At 42.6% G+C, this 18,107-nt stretch overlaps 1 protein-coding gene across 1 annotated transcript; it reads left to right on the forward strand.

Annotated features, from left to right (window-relative positions):
• Positions 1-9,718: 9,718 nt before the first annotated feature.
• Positions 9,719-15,541, forward strand: Awat1 (acyl-CoA wax alcohol acyltransferase 1). The gene is made up of 7 exons (XM_036173918.1): positions 9,719-9,824; positions 10,820-10,927; positions 11,193-11,263; positions 12,432-12,636; positions 13,271-13,442; positions 14,979-15,178; positions 15,387-15,541. Exons 1-7 carry the CDS (start codon positions 9,749-9,751, stop codon positions 15,539-15,541), a joined length of 987 nt encoding a protein of 328 aa, XP_036029811.1. The 5' UTR covers positions 9,719-9,748.
• The last annotated feature ends 2,566 nt before the right edge of the window (positions 15,542-18,107 follow it).

Below are 18,107 nucleotides of genomic sequence, written 5' to 3' on the forward strand. Positions count from 1 at the left end.
GCAGGAAGCTGAGCTCCAGTCTGCTTGAAGACTGAGAAGCACTCAGGCAAACTTCTGTGGAGATTAATCTGTTATTTTTCAGCCCCCCTTTCCCCTAAAGTAATAATTGCTGTGAAATATTCCTTTACACTGTGTAAAGATGCCACTGTGATGGTTTGATAAAGAAGCTGACTGGCCACTGGACAGAATAAGGTTAGGAGGAAGAAAGGCAGTCAGAGGAGTTGCCAGCCAGACGCAGAGGAAGTAGGAGATGAATGTGGCAGCATGTATTTAAGGAATATGAGTTAACTTAAAATGTAAAAGCTAGTTAGTAATAAGCCTGAGCTATCAGTTGAGCATTTGTAATGAATATTAAGCCTCTGAGTGAATATTTGAGAGCAGCTGCAGGACAGAAACTTCCACCTACAAATTATTTTTTAGAAGAAAACCAAAAGTTCAAACCTTTGAAAAAATGTTTAAAAGTCTTCATAATCTCAGGGTGAGAGAAAGGGTTTATAAAATTATATCCAAAAAATTCAAACTTCAAAGTTAAGTAGTATCCCAAATGGTCAGCTCCAAACACATACACATAAAAGCAACACTAAATTTGACTCAGTAGGGTGTGTGTGTGTGTGTGTGTGTGTGTGTGTGTAACAATAATAATTAAAGAAGAGGTCATGAATTTGAGAAGTAGTTGTGGGTACAGGAAGAGTTGGTTGGAGTGGGTGGTGCGAAGGGTAGAAATGATGTAAATACAGTACTAAAAAAGTAAAAATTAAATTTAGAAAAGGAAAGGAAAAGGTTGATAAATTAACAACAATAAAATTAAGAATTTAAAAATTTTAAGGAAAGTCACTTGGGAGGCAGAGCCAGGCGGATCTCTGTGAGTTCAAGGCCAGCCTGGTCTACAGAGTTCCAGGAAAGGCACAAAGCTACACAGAGAAACCCTGTCTCGAAAAGCCAAAAAAAAAAAAAAATTAAAAATTCAAAGAAAGCAAAGACAATCTACAAACTAGGAAACAAAGAGCTCACAAACACCTACTATGTGCCAGCAACTATCTACAGGCCTTCGAGTATGTAAATGGACAGTCCCTGAGGGTGATAGTTTTCATTGAGAATGACCCCCAAAATTTGATCCTCAGTTTAGTAGTACTTGGAGATGATAGAGCCGAGGGGAGGTGGAGCCTGTTAGAACACAGGTCATTTGAAGTGGGTATTTGAAAGGGTTAGTGAGAATCTGGCCCCTTCCCATCTGTCTTCTCTGCCACACTCTCCCACTGTGACAAAGGCCCCCAAATGAGCATTAAAACATCTGAAACCACGAGCAAAAAATGAGGCTTTCCTCTCTGGAAGCTGGTTGTCTCAGGTCTTTGGACACAGTGACAGGAAGCTGAGTTCAATGGTGATTTGACTTGCAGTCCTTCAACTTTGACAGTGCAAAATGACACACATTAACTAAAAACTGTATTTGAATTTTGACACTTTTCCCAGGTCTCTTTTGTGATACTTAGCAGTAGCAGTGACTCACCGCTCCCCATGAGACGCACAATCAAGAAGGAAAGGACAACCATTGTACAGTGTGCTATGTTACTAGGCTATAATGCTTGGCAGGTCAGGGGTATTAAATCCATTTTAACTGTTTTAGTTAGAGTGAGCTTATTAGTATGTAAACTTAAATAATGTCTTTTGTTTAGGAGACTTAAGTGCCTATGGGATAAAGTTACAGACATAGAATAATAGACAAAAAAATCGATGTAGTGGTTGCTCATGGTGCAGGTGGACAGGGCAATCATATGAGGGACGAGCATAATAAGGATTTGTTTTACAGTACAGGCTATCAAACCAAGAGCCTTGTATGTGCAAGGCTCACATTCTATCACTGAGATAACCACCCCCATCCAGTAACATTTATTCTTGGTGATAGAGACATATATGTTTACTTATTTTTTTTAACTCTTTATATGCATGATGCATTCATTAAAGCACAAATAAAATTTAAAAAGAGCAGATTTGTAAAGGATTATATACTGTTTCCAGAAATAAGATGGATGGGAGGTAAACTGGAAGGCCACGTTAGTTTCTGCTGGTTCACTTTGTTCCATGTCAGATCCTTAGTGTGGACTGGAATATCAGGACTTGTTCATGGATGTCTGTGCTTCTTTGTTTTGTTTTGGTTTTTTTTTGTTTTTGTTTTTTTCAAGACAGGGTTTCTCTGTGTAGTTTTGGTGCCTGTTCTGGATCTCGCTCTGTAGACCTGGCTGGCCTCGAACTCACAGAGATCCACCTGGCTTTGCTGCCTGAATGCTGGGATTAAAGGCATGCGCCACTACCACCCAGCCCATGTCTATGCTTCTATCCCAACCATCCCTCTTTGTTCACAAATGTTGGGGCAAATCTAAAGTTTTGTTTTGTTTAGAAAGCATGGTCATCATTTTTAAACTTAGAAATGCTTCCGAAAAATAAGGCATGCATACATATGTACATATGTGCATATTAAGAGGCAAAATAAATATGCGTAATATTAACAAGTACTGAATTTAAGTAGTTGGTGATATAAGAATAACATATTCTTATATTAATCTTTTAATTTTCTTGTATGTATTGCTTAAAATTTTAAAAAAGTTGGAAGGCCTTTAGCAGCATCTCTCTGGGTCATCACCCTTTTTATTACCCCTTAAGACTGTCAGCTAGTTCCTTCATTTCTGGTACCTCTGGTCCCTAAAGGCATTGGTGGTTTCCACCTCTGGCTTAGCTAGTAGGGCTAGACTCCAATGTTTTCCTGACTCCTGCATGTAAACAAATCATAGTGTTTGGGCATGATAAAGTTTTTCTCATTCCCATTAGCTGAATAATCCATACACAAAGCTTATATTTTAAAACAAGTCAAGTACAATAAAAGATGATATAATTTCCCAGTACCCTACAGTGACAGACAGCCATTCCCTCCCAGCAGCTACAGTGACTATGGAAGGTATACCATATCTTACAATAGAAAGGCGGAACCTTGGAAGAATCCAGTCTTATCAGCTAACTTCTCTACCAGATTAGACATGTATTTTTTTTTTTATCATTGTTATGACTTGTCTCTCTAGAACCATAGTGGAAAGGCTAAGCTCTTCCAGAAACATCAACTGGGTAAGTAACAAGGTCGTTCATCATGTTCTTGACACAGTGTTGCCCGACGTTGTTACCTACCCAGTGGTCATAGTCAATATCTCTAAGGAGCCCCATGAAGGTACATAGGCACCAGAGAGTTTGTAGCCAATAAGCTTCGCCTTTAGGCTGAGTGGCTCCTAGTCCCTTACAGTCTAATTAGCTTAGACAAGACTGAAGCGAGTTTCCCAGTTATTGGTTAACTGGCCACATTCTAGGATGACAAGTTCTTTCTTCACACTTGCAGCTCCCATGCTGCCATGAACAAATCCTCAGCCCTTACTGCCTCCAGCTTGGCTACTTCCCACCATACAAAATGAATTCATCCAAAAAGCTTAGAGGTATCTGCAGATTGCCAGAGATAGACAGAATAACACGAGAAACAAGCTGAGATTGGCCAGTGACACCACATGGCAGACTGGCCAGCATGCCAAGGCAGGTAAGGAAATGGTAAAATCTCAGTCTGATTGTTTCCAATCACATGGCTAGAGTGATAAAGTTAATTTGCCCTTCTGAGCTCTAGTAACCTTTACTTGGACCCGTATAGTTTCTACTGACTGTCACTTTGGGGAATGGCATTGGCTTTGGCTTTATTCTCAGCCTTCCCACACTGCTGACCTCTTACTGCTCACCTTACAGCTTCCACCTGTTTTTGTTTTTTTTGTTGTTGTTGTTGTTTTTTTCATTTTTTCATATCTAGATCTCCATATACCTAGGCATTGGCTTGGGAGGATGTTGACACCTGTCCAGCCTCCCCTGTGACCTAATTTAGCTGGGTTCTGCCCACATGCTATTTTGACAGAACTCACTTCCTCATTTGACACTGTTCTGATCAATCTGTAGAGGCTGGGGATTGAACACAAGACAAGTAAGAATCTACTTCCAAAGCCAGAGCACCAGAAGGAAACATTCAGCCTTCAGAGGAAGAAGTTATGGCAATACTAGCCAATGAGCTGCTAATGTAGGAGCAAGTGACACTTGCCATGTGTAGTTCTCAAGGAAGAAATTCCTCCCAGGAACTGTTCTTAGCAAACAGATGTGTGTTGACAGAATCTGAGGGTAATAGAGACAGGCAGTGTAATGTGGAGGAATAGCATGTATCAATAAAGATGGAAGGGAGGAGGGAAAGAGGGAGGGAGGGAGGGAGAGAGGGGAGACCCGTAAAGTGATAAAAGTGTGTACATCATCAAGAGCCAGGTGTGGTTACACAGCCTGTAATATCATCACTTGGAAGCATGGTAGAAGGATCAAGAGCTCAGGCCAGTCTCATCTACATAACATGTTTGAGGCCAACCTAGGCTGCATAAAACCCTTGTCTCATAAAACCACAAAATCAGGAGAGCAGAGACTATGCCATCAACAAAAAATTATAATTAATACAATTCAATGAGGTCACATTAATAAAAACAACAAAGAAGACAAAGGATTAGTGTTCTTACTAACAACCAGGTCTCCATATCCTCAGGTTTCCTAATCTCTTATGGTTATTATTGCATTTCCTTTAATACAATTCAGGGCAGCCAAGTATACCCACATACCAAAAAAGTCCCTGGATGTCCTAGATATTCTGGCCATGGAGATTGCAAAACACTCTTACTGTTTTAGTTCAGGTGAAACTAGATTCATTTTCTTTCTTCTCAAAGGGGAAAGAAAATAATATGAAACACAGATATCTTACTCAAGTCTATTCTGAGTACAGACTGACCTAAATGATCCATTGCTTAAAAATCCTATTTTTCCAGGTTTCACATCCCAGTGGGCCTGGCTAGCATTTAATTATTTTTAGGTGAATCTAAAAAGCAACATTACCAGGCATAGTAGGATTAGAAGGTAAGAGGGGTGTGTGTGTGTGTGTGTGTGTGTGTGTGTGTGTGTGTGTGTGTGTGTGTGCGTGCGCGTGCGTGCGTGCGTGCGTGAGAGAGAGAGAGAGAGAGAGAGAGAGAGAGAGAGAGAGAAGGAGAGAGAGAGAGAACACGAACCTACTTGCCCACCTGTTTGTAGAAGAGGACCATGGTCTCTCCTCAGGCCCAGAGTTTTCCTTACAAGACGATGCAGCCTAGCTCTCTGGTGCCTATATCATACCTACACATGTCAATGGAGGCCTAGGAAAGCATCTGACTCCTGCACCATGCCTAAACTCCTCAAGTTCACTGGGGAGAGGACACTGACAATCATAAAGGAGGTAATGCTGATCAACAAAAAAACCTTTCACTTCCCAGTAAAGGACCCAGAAACCTGATGAGAGTTAGGAAGGTACTTAACTAAAAGCTAGTGCTTCTGAGTGGGCATGGTAGCCCACACCTGTAACTTCAGCAGTCAGAAGTGGAGGCTACAGGACCAGGATGAGTTCAAGGTCAGCCTGGACTATGTTAGATATTGTCTAAAAATGAAACAAAAAGGGCTGGAAGGATGATTCAGAGGTGAAGAGCTCATGCAGCTCTTCCAGAGGACCTGAGTTCAGTTCCCAGGACCCAAATCAAGCAGTTCACTCACAACTGACAGCAACTCCAACTCCAGTGGATCCATGCTCACCTACGCACGCACAAATACACACACATGTACACAATTAAACAGGAGAGAATTTTTAAAATGAAACAAAAATAAATAAATAAACCAGGTTTGGTGGTTCAAGCCTTTAGTCATACACACAGAAGGCAAAGGCAGACAAATCTCTGTAAATTAGAGGCCAACCAGGTCTACATAACAAGTTCCAGAACAACCAGGACCACATAGTGAGTCCTTGTCTTAAAATTAATTAGCTGATTAGTTATTAATTAAGAAAAATAATGCTCCACAAGAGAAGTTTGATGAATGAATCATGGGGTAGCCAACCATACAATGAATTGTTATATATGGTGCTATAGTAACATGAAATAATGTCACAGTATACCCTTTCATGAAAAACAGTTTACAAAATGGAATGTGGGATATGGTTCTATTTTGGTTAATTATTTTAAATAACCAACATTGAACTTTTGGATTGTTGCTTCATTAATATGAGCAAAGCACCTAGCCAAGGGCCTCGGCATGAATTATTTTTTATAAATGACAATCCTGTGATATGGGTCAATATTTAATCTTTACAGATGACAAAGTGGAAGTATTAAGCACTTAAGTCATGTAAGTGAGATATCAGATATACATCTTGATGTGTGGACTCACAAATCCAAACTCAACAGTAATTTTATATTGATGACCACATTTGTATAGGAAAAAAATACTCAAGAAAAATGGACACCAGGATGTTTGCAGTTAATAGTAATTGCTTGTGAAAGGCGAGGTTATACATATCTTTTGTTTCTATTGTGCTTTCCTGAGTCCTCTGAAAACTGACTGATTTACATGGATTATTTCCATAACCAGAAAAAAGGAAATACAATTTTACTTATTTTATTTTCATGTGTATAGGTACTTGGTCTACATGTATATCTGTTTGCCATGTATGAACCATGGAGGCCAGAAGGCAGCACTGGATCCCCTGGAACTAGAGCTACAGGTGATTGTGAGCCTCCGTGTGATTGATGGGAATCAAATCCGGGTCCTCTGGAAGAACAGCCGGTGCTCTTAATCACTGAGCCATCTCTTCAGCCCCCGTAAACTTCTATTTAAAAAGAAGCAAGAAGCCATTGTTCACAGCCTGTAGGAAGCAAACTGCTGAAGCATGAGGGAGTAACTTCATTATTACAGAGCATTTTCTAAAATGAATAAGTAGTATCTTGCACATCTATTGTTCCAAACAGATGCAAATACCATCATAATCTATGCACATAACAGGCTCAGTGTGTCATATGTTATTCAACTGATATTTAAAACACAATTATTATCATATGGAGGCCCATGAAATTTTATATATGAAAATATTAGTACAAGGGGTGGGATCTGGTACTAAATGTAATACAAATTTTCTGTAGTTTAAGCATCTTCTAAACAACCTGCCTTCTTTTTTTCTGGGGGACAGGAGGAAATAGGAAGGGATATTGAGACTTCGCACATTATTAAAAAATTTAGCTAGGAGGCTGGTTTCCTGGAGAAAACAATTTACAAGGACATTCTCTTCCGGAAAGAAAGTGTGCCAGGAGCGAGGCCTCATCCTGAACCCCAGCTGGCATCAGCACCTCAGCAGAGCATCTATTTAGCAATAGCTAACACTTGCCCTGGGGCCAGGCTAGTTTTTAGACCTGGAGGTGGATAAGGGGAAGCAAAGCATGTGGAACTTTCCTTAACACCAAACTGCCTCAAAGGTCTGTCGACACCTGCCTTCCTCTCTTGCATTCTTCCCACTCCCTTGTGGAATGTGTCCTTTGTTTTACCTATTACTGTGCATCTTATTATTCCCCATTGAAGTCCCCACAACAAACACCTCCAGAGGATTCCAGTGTTCTCATTACACATAAGCAATCATCTGATCACATAAATCAACAACAAACCACTCAAGATTGCGCACTTGATATCAATGGCCTAGAACTTGCCAGACATTAAGAATAGTCACACTACTAGGTATGTAGTTCAGTCATTGAGCATGTGCCCAGCATGCTCAAAGTCCTGAGTTCAGTCCCCAGCAACACACACACACACACACACACACACACACACACACACACACACACACGTGGGCACGCACTCGCAAACACCAGTTACACTGGCAAATAAAAGGTGGTCCTTATCCCTTTGGATACATAGACTCTTCAGGCAGGAAAAGTGAAAACAACCCACACTACAACATGCTATAATGAGTATAAAGGTACAAAGTAAGAAAAGGGAGGCAGAGAGACGAATGAGGACTTTACCTCACTCCCTGTTCAGTCTGTAATTGGATGCCACCTAGATTCCAACCCTAAGGAAAGAAAAAACTGAAGGAGAGACCTGTATATCGAAACAGACTTGAGAGCTAGTGAGATGGTTCAGTGGGCAAAAGTGCTTGCAGTACAAGCCTGATGACCTGAGCTTGATCCCAGGAGTCCACATGATGGAAGAGAGAAGCGCCTCCCACAAGTTGTCTTCTGACCTGCACACACACACACACACACACACACACACACACACACACACACACATTCAAAATAAACAGATTTGAGGCTCATGCTTGTAACTCCAACATTCAGGAAGCAGTGGAGTTTCTGTGGCCAGCCTGGCCTACATAGAGAATTATAGGTCAGCCAGGGCTTATATAGCAAGACTCCATCTTAAAACAAAGTGAACTTGAACTCTCCAAAAGTGCCACCATCAAGAAAGGCCAGTGAAGACCAGGAAAGTGCAGAGATAAAAAGACAATGATTAGGTGGAATGTGGAATCTTAATGGGACCCTGGGACAGAGAATGGACACTAGTGAAAAAGCAGCCACAGTTCAGGTAGAATTCAGTTAGAGATTCTCCAATCGAGAATTCTTTAAGCAACAGAGAGGGCAAGCTGGGTAAAAAAGGTAGAAGGAACTCGCTGTACTGTTTTGTAACACCCTTATAAACCTAAAAAGAAGCAATCTTAAATTTTGAATGATCAACAATAAATCATAGTTATTAAGGGATTACATCTGAACAGGGGACCCATAGAAAATCATGAAGAAGATGACACTAAGTTTTCAGATAATGCCTACTTGGAGAGGAGAAAGGATTGGGGAGAGAATAGGGGCATACGGAGAGGGGCTGGGCTAAGTAGAAAAGTTCTGTCTTCACCTAATGGTGGCTACCAGGTGCTGTTTGATAATAACTCATGGAGCCATACATTTATTTAAGTGATTTCTGTATCTGGGTTTACTTTACAGAGAAAGTAAGGATGCAGCTAAAAGAGATGCCCCAGTATCCAAATATAACCCATGCCTCTTGTTTAGAACTATCCAAAAACACATTTGCCTCTGTATTGAATATTAGCTATTGTTAGAAAATTGTTACATTTGTTAAGGGCGACAGTGGTAGTGGTACTGTGGAAGAAAGCATCTGTCGTTCGATAATCCCCCATAAGGAAGGATTTAGTGATGAAATGGCATGACGTCACACAGTTGCTGTAAAATACTCCTCCCACACAAGGAGACAGAGGAAACAAGCATGCCAAAATGTTAATAGTTGGGGGTTTTGTTGTTTTGTTTGTTTTTCTGGTGCTTGGGTTCAAACAATAGTTAACAATAAATATAAAGATGAAAATGGCTTCCAGTCTCTACTTTTGTGTACATGTAGGAAAAGTGTGGGGCCGGACAGCCTTGCATCACTCTGCTTGAGGGCAACAGAGACTCAATTCGAGGTGTCCCTCATCCTATCATCCTCAGAAGAGTCTTCCCACCAGTCACTTCCTGCAGGTTACACCCGCTGTGGTCTCTGAGGGGCCTGTGAGAGAGTTGCCCCTCTCGGGGTATCTGTCACTTAGACTTGCTCTCCTTTCTTCACCTGATGTCTCCATAGTCACAGGACAGTGTCAAAGGGCAGTGGGTGGGGCTACACCTGTGAGGGCAGTCCCAAGTGTTACTGCAGTGGGTGGGGGGAGGGAGTTAGGGAAAAGAGGGGAGAGGGCAAGTGTCAGCTCTTCATAGTCTCATGCGGTCACTATTAAGTGAGCTTGCAGAGGCTGGTGGCACCATTCATTGGAACAGGCTCTGGGACCTTTACCTCCCTCAGGCTCCTGGGCATAATGCCTTGCTCTAAGAAGCCTGATTACTTACAGGGCTTGAGCCTTCTGCAGTGGCCCTTGAGCTACCTTGCCATCTGTGAGTACTGAACCAAGAGTGCACAGAAACCCAAGAAGGGAGCGCCAGACCTGGGTCTTGGGAAGTCTCGTTCTTGCTCTTTTGATCGACTTAGATAGCATTAGAGAGTCAAGCCATGGAGTCTTGTACTCGGCATGGAAAGGAAGAGATGAAGCCCCAGGGCACAATGAGAAAAGACGGGAGTGTGGAGCACAGTCACTGTAGATATGACTGTGCCAGCTAATTCCAGCCTCTCCTTAACCTACACTACCTATAGAGGGCAAATGTGCATACAGGGGTTGCCCTGGGACCATGGCCTAGCACAGAGGAACAGTTAGTATTGTAGGCTTAGAGAAGTGGGGCCTGTGGAGGTTTTGCTTCTTTGTTTGTTCTCTTGAGTGCCCTTGTTGTTTTGGTGATGGGCTGGTTGGATTTTATGAGATAAGTCCATGCTCTGTGTGGTCTCTAACTCATTATGCTCTTGTCTCGGCTTTCTGAGTGCTAGAATTACAGGTGTATGCCCACATGCCCAGCTACCTAGCCAGCGTTTGATCCAGAGAGTTCTCTACTCTGAGAGCAGAGTGGGAGGAAGACAGTGGGCAAGAGGACAAGAACAGTGGGTAGGAAGCAGCATAGGGATGGAGAAGTTGGGTGGGAGTGGTCAAGGGAGAGATGGAGAGTATGAGAACAAAGGAAGGGAGACCCTAACCCAGATTCTGGGATAGTGACTAGGAAGTGAGAGAGGAGACAGGAAGGGGGAAAATGACAGCTGAATATGAGCAGTAGATAAAAAGCTTGTTCCAGGCACAGAGCCAAAGTACAGGGATGGTGACTAGCCAGGGAGTCAGAGGAACAGGATGAGAGGTAGGAGGAGAACTGGGGATTGCATATGGTAGATGACAGGAAAACTTTCTGAAGGGTAAATGTCAGGACCTAGACTGTGCTGAAGCCCAGGATGGAATGTGGGCCAAATTCTGCTGCCAGTACAAATTTGGTCTGGCCTACTCTCTCCTCAGTTTGGATTGGGCAGCCGTTGTTCCTTTGTTTGCTGTTCACACCCTTGTGGCTGCTACCAACACTTTACTTTGTCTGGTTATTCCTGGACTGGAAGACTCCGAATCAAGGTAAGACTCATGAACCTAAGAAAAGTAATGTTCCACCATAGCCTAGAACCCTGCTTGTGGGAGGGTTCCACTCATCATGCCACAGACCTCTCTTCGAAGTTCTCAGAGTCACAAATGCCAGACAGCTGGAATGATCCTGGGATTTCTTCCTCCCCTACCTCTGTAGCAGAGATGTGGTCCTCCACGTTGCTAGGGAACCCCTGGGTGAGTGAGAGGTATGGAGTAGCAATACTAATATCATCCTCTCCTGGCACTTTTGTCTCAGGTGGCAGGCGTTCAGCCTGGGTAAGGAACTGGTCTATCTGGACCCACATCAGGGACTATTTCCCTATTACAGTAAGTATCCCTTCCCCATTGTCCTCTCAACACTCAAAACACAGGTGTTGTACCAGATAACTAGGAGTCTCCATTTAAAAAACAAAACAAAACAAAACAAAACAAAACAAAACAAAACAAAACAAAACAAAAAAACCTCAGCACCTTGGCAATGTGTCAGCTCTGGCTAGAGCATAGCATAGTCTTCTGTACTTTGCTGGGATATTTTGGACATTCTTGGCATGATCTGTCATATGACATCGGCTGAATGAAAGTATCATTCAACTTAATAAACATGATCCAAAATCTTCCACTAACCACATGTTTGGGCTTCAGAGAAGTAACTATAGTGTGATTCTTCATGAGCTAGAAGCTCACATCTGCTGGGGAGAACGGGTAAGTGCATAAGTAGGTGCAAGACACGAAGTGATTCTGATGGAGAATAGAAAGGAAATGCATCACAGATGTGCCAGTATCTCAGCAGAGCTTTCAATGTTCACTGAAAGTTTCCTAGGCAGATACTGGAGGCAGGTGAAGGAGGATACAGCAAGGAAGAGGTCCAGAAATGGACTGTTCTGAGGCTCCTTTGGGTAATCTTTAAAGTAGATGACAAACAGTCAGTGTTTGGCTTTTTAAAATGTTATTTATTTTTACTGTGTATGAGCATTTTGCTTGCATGTATGTAAGCATATAGCATGCATTCAGTGCCTGAGGAGACCAGAAGAGAACCAGATCCCCTAGAACTGCACTTACAGGTGGCTGTGAGCAGTCGTGTGGGTGCTGGAAACCCAAATCAGGTCCTCTGCAAGTGCAGCAAGTGCTCCTAACTGCTGAGCCGCCTCCCCAGCCCAAGTCCTGGTTGGTTTAGAGCAGAGCTTCCTGGCCATGACATCCAACATAACATTGCACAAAGAAAATGATAATGTGCGCAAAGCTCATGGACACAGATGACTGAAACTTCCTGAAGCCACAAACAAGAGAAGAGGTTCACTAGTTCACTGAATCCTATCTTGTCACCCCAGGGCTGTGGAGATCAAAGTCAAGATCTCCGGAAACCCTTGTGTGCTTTGTCTGTTAGGCAGCTGTCTTCAGAGAACACCCAAATTCCTGACATGTCTTCACCTTATTGCTCCCTGTGAGCTCATTCCACCCCACCCCACCTCTATGCCATTTGTTTCCATGGTTGCAGATCCAGAAGACAAAGGACCTGTCACCTTCACAGAACTACATCATGGGGGTCCATCCCCATGGTCTCCTGACCTTCGGCGCCTTCTGCAACTTCTGCACTGAGTCCACAGGCTTCTCGAAGACCTTCCCAGGCATCACTCCTCACTTGGCCACACTGTCCTGGTTCTTCAAGATCCCCTTTATTAGGGAGTACCTCATGGCCAAAGGTGCTTCTTATCATACTCACTGAAGCTTCTGGTCCATTTCACTGTAGTCCTTTCATAAAATGCACCCCATTAAGCCTCTTCACCCCCACTGCACCATTTCTTTGCCCCCACAATGATAGTGTGGAAGTCAAAGCATACGTTCTGTCGTGAACTTGCCCACACTTCAATCTTGGCTGTGTTGCTTGCTATGAGATCATAGACAGGTTAGCTAACTTCTAGTGGACTCAGCTTCCTTACCTGAAAAATAGCACTGAAATGATTAAAGGAGAATTTGCTTAAGTATAGTATCTTAAGTAAGTAAAGCATTCATTGTAATGCCTGGTACAGAGTATGTGCTCAATGAATAATAGATATTGCTGTTAATGGAAAGAAAGGAGTAGAATCGGAACTGAAATTCAGAAAGTTTTATTGATCTCACTGAAAATCGCCCTGCTGCAGCTTCCAGACAGTGCTTCCTATGGACATTGCCTTCAAGTGAAACGTGTTCTCTCTGTCCACTGCCTTCTCTTCTCCACACCTCTGTCCCATGTCCTTGAGCCTTTCCTCCTATGGGAACCCAGGAGCCAGTCTGTTCTCTCCGGCAGTTGCTCCTCTCCTGATGACTGCGTCCTCTCTGTGCCTCGATTCTCTCTAGGAGTGTGTTCTGTGAGCCAACCATCCCTTGACTACCTGCTGAGCCATGGCACTGGAAACCTCGTGGGTGTTGTTGTGGGAGGAGTGGGAGAGGCTCTACAGAGTGTACCTAACACCACCACCCTCATCCTCCAGAAGCGCAAAGGGTTTGTGCGTACAGCCCTCCGGCACGGGTAGGTATCCCCCAACAGGTGGGGCAGGTATCCCTCTCTGCACATTACCCTGTAGGTTGTGACAAGATGAGTTTTGCCCCCTAAGAACTTATGACTGAGTAGGAGAGATGGGTGTAGAATCTTTTTTTAAAGCTTTAGGCCATCTGCTTCCTCTCAGTGAGCTGCACCAGTTCCTAGGAAGTCAGACCGTGAACGCTGGTATAATGTCCAAGGCAGTTAGGCTCAGGCTAGCATATCAACCACATCCACATTTCTCTGGGACTAGTAGATATAATCCACATAATGATAATGAACACAAGGCACACTGCAGAACAATGAATGAGTCTATTTGAAGAGCTGGAGTCTGGAGCCTGATTTGAAATCCTGCCTCCACAAGGCTTGAAGTGTAGTTCTGTGAGAGAGAAACTGCCTAACATACATGAGATTCTGGGTTCCATCCCAGTACCAGATAATAATAATAATAATAATAATAATAATAATAACAACAACAACAACAACTATCATCATCATCATCATCCCTGGTTGTATGACTTACCACGCTTATTGGGACATCATTCTGAACCTTGGGACTTTCATCTTGCTAACATGGCTACTGATCATTGTTCCTCCTGCATGGGGTGACTAGGCTTCAACTTATGATCCCCCTGCCTCAGCTTCCTAGTAGCTTTAATTATAGATCTAAGCCATCAGATCCAATGAGTTATTAATGAATTCGATCATATAAAATACCTACCACGTACCTTGCACACAGTGGGTGATTGATTAATGTTAGGTACACTGCCTTGGGAAATGAAGGTGGGGAAAGCTGGTGTCTGGAGTAATAGGGAGCCTAGTAGTTCAGTAGTCTAGCTCACTGGACAAAGGCAAGTGTCCTATTGCACACTCAGGGAGGACATGAACCTGTCTTCAAATGACCTCATCTGAGGGGCCTATCAGTCTGGTGTATAATATACAGGGAGAGCTCTGAGTTGGAGCCAGGAGACCTGGGTTCTAGTCTAGGACCTGCTACTCTCTGGCTGCCTGAAGGACCTTGCCTTTTCTGGACCTGGGCTCAAGTCCTCATTATTATGAGGAACCAATCAGGTAACACATACCAAAGTGCTGTGTTCTCTTTTTCTCATTTAAAGGCTGTAAGGAGCCTGTTAGTTTTTCCTAGAGCACTCACTGTTCATGGCGGGTTCTTGTGCCCTTTAAAAAAGAAATAATGTTCTCTGCTGGAATCCCATGACCCAAGGACAGAATACCTTATGCTTGGTCTCCTTTGGGGAGGGGCATTTCAAATAAGTGCATCTATACACACTATCCACATCTTGTGATTTCTCTAACAGAAGCTTAATGTTTCATCCTTGACACTTGCTGGAAGCTTTTCACCATGTGGCTGAGTGTCCCTTCCAAGCTCTTCTTTCCTGTCTGTATCTCTGTGTCTTGTCCTTGTAATCTAGACTAGAGATAGCACTCTCATTGGCCTAGAAATTTTCAAGACAAGACATACCAAATAGGGAAGCCTGTGTCTAAGAAATGAGGATTTTCCTACAGGGCTCATCTGGTCCCTACCTTCACGTTTGGAGAAACTGAGGTATATGACCAGGTGCTGTTCCATGAGGACAGCCGGATGTACAAGTTCCAAAGCTTCTTCCGCCGGATCTTTGGTTTCTATTTCTGTGTCTTCTATGGACAAGGCTTCCAACAAGGCTCCCTGGGACTCCTACCATACCACAGACCCATTGTTACTGTAGGTGAGTGCTGCTTTCAGCTCGGGGCCATATCCCATCTATCTAGCTGCATCTTACCCTCCTCCACCAAATAAGAGGGCAGCGGAGTGGGAGAAGCTGAGAGCTGACTGGAGTGGCCAGAGTATCTGGTCCTGGAAAAGAGAGGAGGGGAGAAGAAGAAATGAGGATTCTGGCGCTTTGACTCTTCTCTTTTTTCAATCTGTTTTGACAGTTGGGGAGCCTTTGCCCCTGCCCCGTGTTGAAAACCCAAGCCCAGAAATGGTGGACAAATACCATGCACTCTACATGGATGCCCTATACAAGCTGTTTGACCAGCATAAGGTCCAGAATGGCTGCTCCGACACCCAGAAGCTGCTTTTCGTGTGATGAAGAGACTCCACTTGAGAGCACCAAAGCACCTGCTTTGTAGAGTCCTGGGAAAGGAAGATGAAGGAGGCCATAATACTGCCCCTGGCCGTTCCCTCACAGGAGTTGTCCCTGAGGCGCTCCACCCAAACATCCTTCAGAGAGGAGCATCCTGAAGCCCCTCTAGTCTCAGGCCCTTTCTAACCCGAAATCCTAGATCCTAAAGGACTCAAATGATGACCAGGCCTTCACCACTCCAATTTTTTAAAATCTTAATAAAAAATTTAAATTAATGTGTACTTTGCATACCATAAATTTAGTCAGTTTGAAGTGCAAAATCCAGAAATGTTCAGTATTTTCAAAGAGCTGAACAATGACCACTACAAGCTCCTTTGGGAGTTCTTTCAAGCACTCCTAGAAACCCAGTACACATCCTCAGTCACTGTCCACAGCCTCAGCGCCTGGCAACCGCTCATTTACCTTGTCTCTAAGGCTTTGCCAGTGTGCACATTTCATAGACACGGAACAAAATAGCACATGTTATTTCATGATTGGCTTCTTTCTTTCAGCATGCTTTCCAGGTTCCTCTATATTATAATATGTAGCAGTGTTCCATTCTTTGTGGCTGAAAAAGAACCTATTGTGGGTAAACTGCATTTTGTTGATCCAGTCTTTACCGGAAGGACATCTATTTTTTTTCCCCACTATTCAGCTACTATGAATAGTGCTATTACAAATATTCATGTACAATTTTTAAAATTGTCTTCTGTCCTCAAATACAAAGGCTTACTTCCACACCACTGCCAAGCATGATTTTAGATAGATAGAAGATATCTTACGTGAGGTCAGTTCTCAGGTGGCATAAGCATTTCACATTTATTTTCCTTGAAAGGATCCCCTGTTTATCTTAATCCTTACAAAATCCTATCTATAGTTTTTTTTTTTTTTTCCTAAAAGTTGTACTCTGAATATTTTCTTTTTCTTGGTTTTGGTTCTTTGTTTGAAATGGTATCTCGTGTAGCCCAGGCTGCCCTCAAACTTTCAAGGTATCAGCAGATGACCTTGAACTTCTTATCCTCTTGCCTCTATCTCCTAAGTGCTGGGATTAAATGAGTGTGCCACCATGCCTGGTTTATGAGGTGCTGGGAATGGAACAGGCTCAGTAAATACATGGGAACATGGATATCTGTTTTGTGTTATCATCTCAAGCTCCTGCATTCTGTAAAGGAGTAAATAAAAACAGAGATGTCTCTTACTGCAGAAAATAAAAGACATTTTTGAGGTGATGGAGAGATAGCTCAGTGGTTAAGAGTATATATTGCTCTTGCAGAAAAAGGGACCCAAATTTGGTTCCCTTCACCCACATTGGGCAATTCTACAATCATTGATAACTCCAGCTCCAGGGAATCAAACACTCTCTTCTGGCCTCCTCAGGCAGTTCACTTACATACACAAAGGCATATACATATAGATAAAAATAAGGGGTTGGGGATTTAGCTCAGTGGTAGAGTGCTTGCCTAGCAAGTGCAAGGCTCTGGGTTCGATCTTCAGCTCCACACAAAAAATAAATAAATAAATAAACAAATAAAAATAAAAATAAGAATAAAAGGGCTGGGCGGTAGTGGTGCATGCCTTTAGTCCCAGCACTGGGGAGGCAGAGGCAGTCGGATCTCTGTAAGTTCAAGGCCAGCCTGATCTACAGATCGAGTTCCAGGACAGGCTCAAAAAAAAAAGAATAAAAATAAGACACTTTTTAAAATTCACCAAATAACCCAAAGTTCAAGGCCCATTTAGACTTCTTTTCTTTTTGCCTTTGCTTAACTCTTAACTGTTAGGCCTTCTATTTTATATAATTTTGGGTCTATTTCTAACCCAAACTTCCCTCATAAGCAATAGCCAAATGGATCAAATTTACCAATCTCCAACAAACATCTTCCTCTCATCCCTGTCCCAAGCAAATCATCTTCTTCCTCCCAATTCCCATTGTATCCCAAAGCCATGACAAATTTACTACCTTTTGTTAATCCAACAAGCCCCCCTCAAAGACCTCACCAAAATTCATTGACTATTGCTATTCCTTCTAGTAAAATCTTCTCTATAACCCCTCCCATAAGACTACCTTGCTGAATCTTAAATCTGATTAGTCACCCTCTACTTAAAATCATTTCTTGCTTCTACAATGGCCCTACCAATACATTCTAACTTATGCTCCGGGCACCACTAATGTGCTTAGATGCTAATAATTACTTCATAGAAGATAATAGTAAAAATGAGTATGGGAGGTGTAAGAGTAGATAGATGTACTTACTGAAGTGTTTTTAAAATCTTTAGACTTTAGTTCTAAAATTTAGAACATTAACAGACATTGTAATTTTCTTTTTTTTTTTTTTTTTTGAGCTGAGGATTGAACCCAGGACCTTGCACTTGCTAGGCAAGCACTCTACCACTGAGCTAAATCCCCAAACTGTAATTTTCTTTTAAAAGATATTTTATTAATTTGTTGAGAATTTCAGATATTGTGTGTTTGATCATATTCATCCCTTCCCCCATATCCTCCAAGACCTACCCCGCATTCCATACCTACCCA

This window comes from Onychomys torridus, chromosome X (genome assembly GCF_903995425.1).
Source record: "Onychomys torridus chromosome X, mOncTor1.1, whole genome shotgun sequence".
Taxonomy (NCBI): Eukaryota; Metazoa; Chordata; class Mammalia; order Rodentia; family Cricetidae; genus Onychomys; species Onychomys torridus.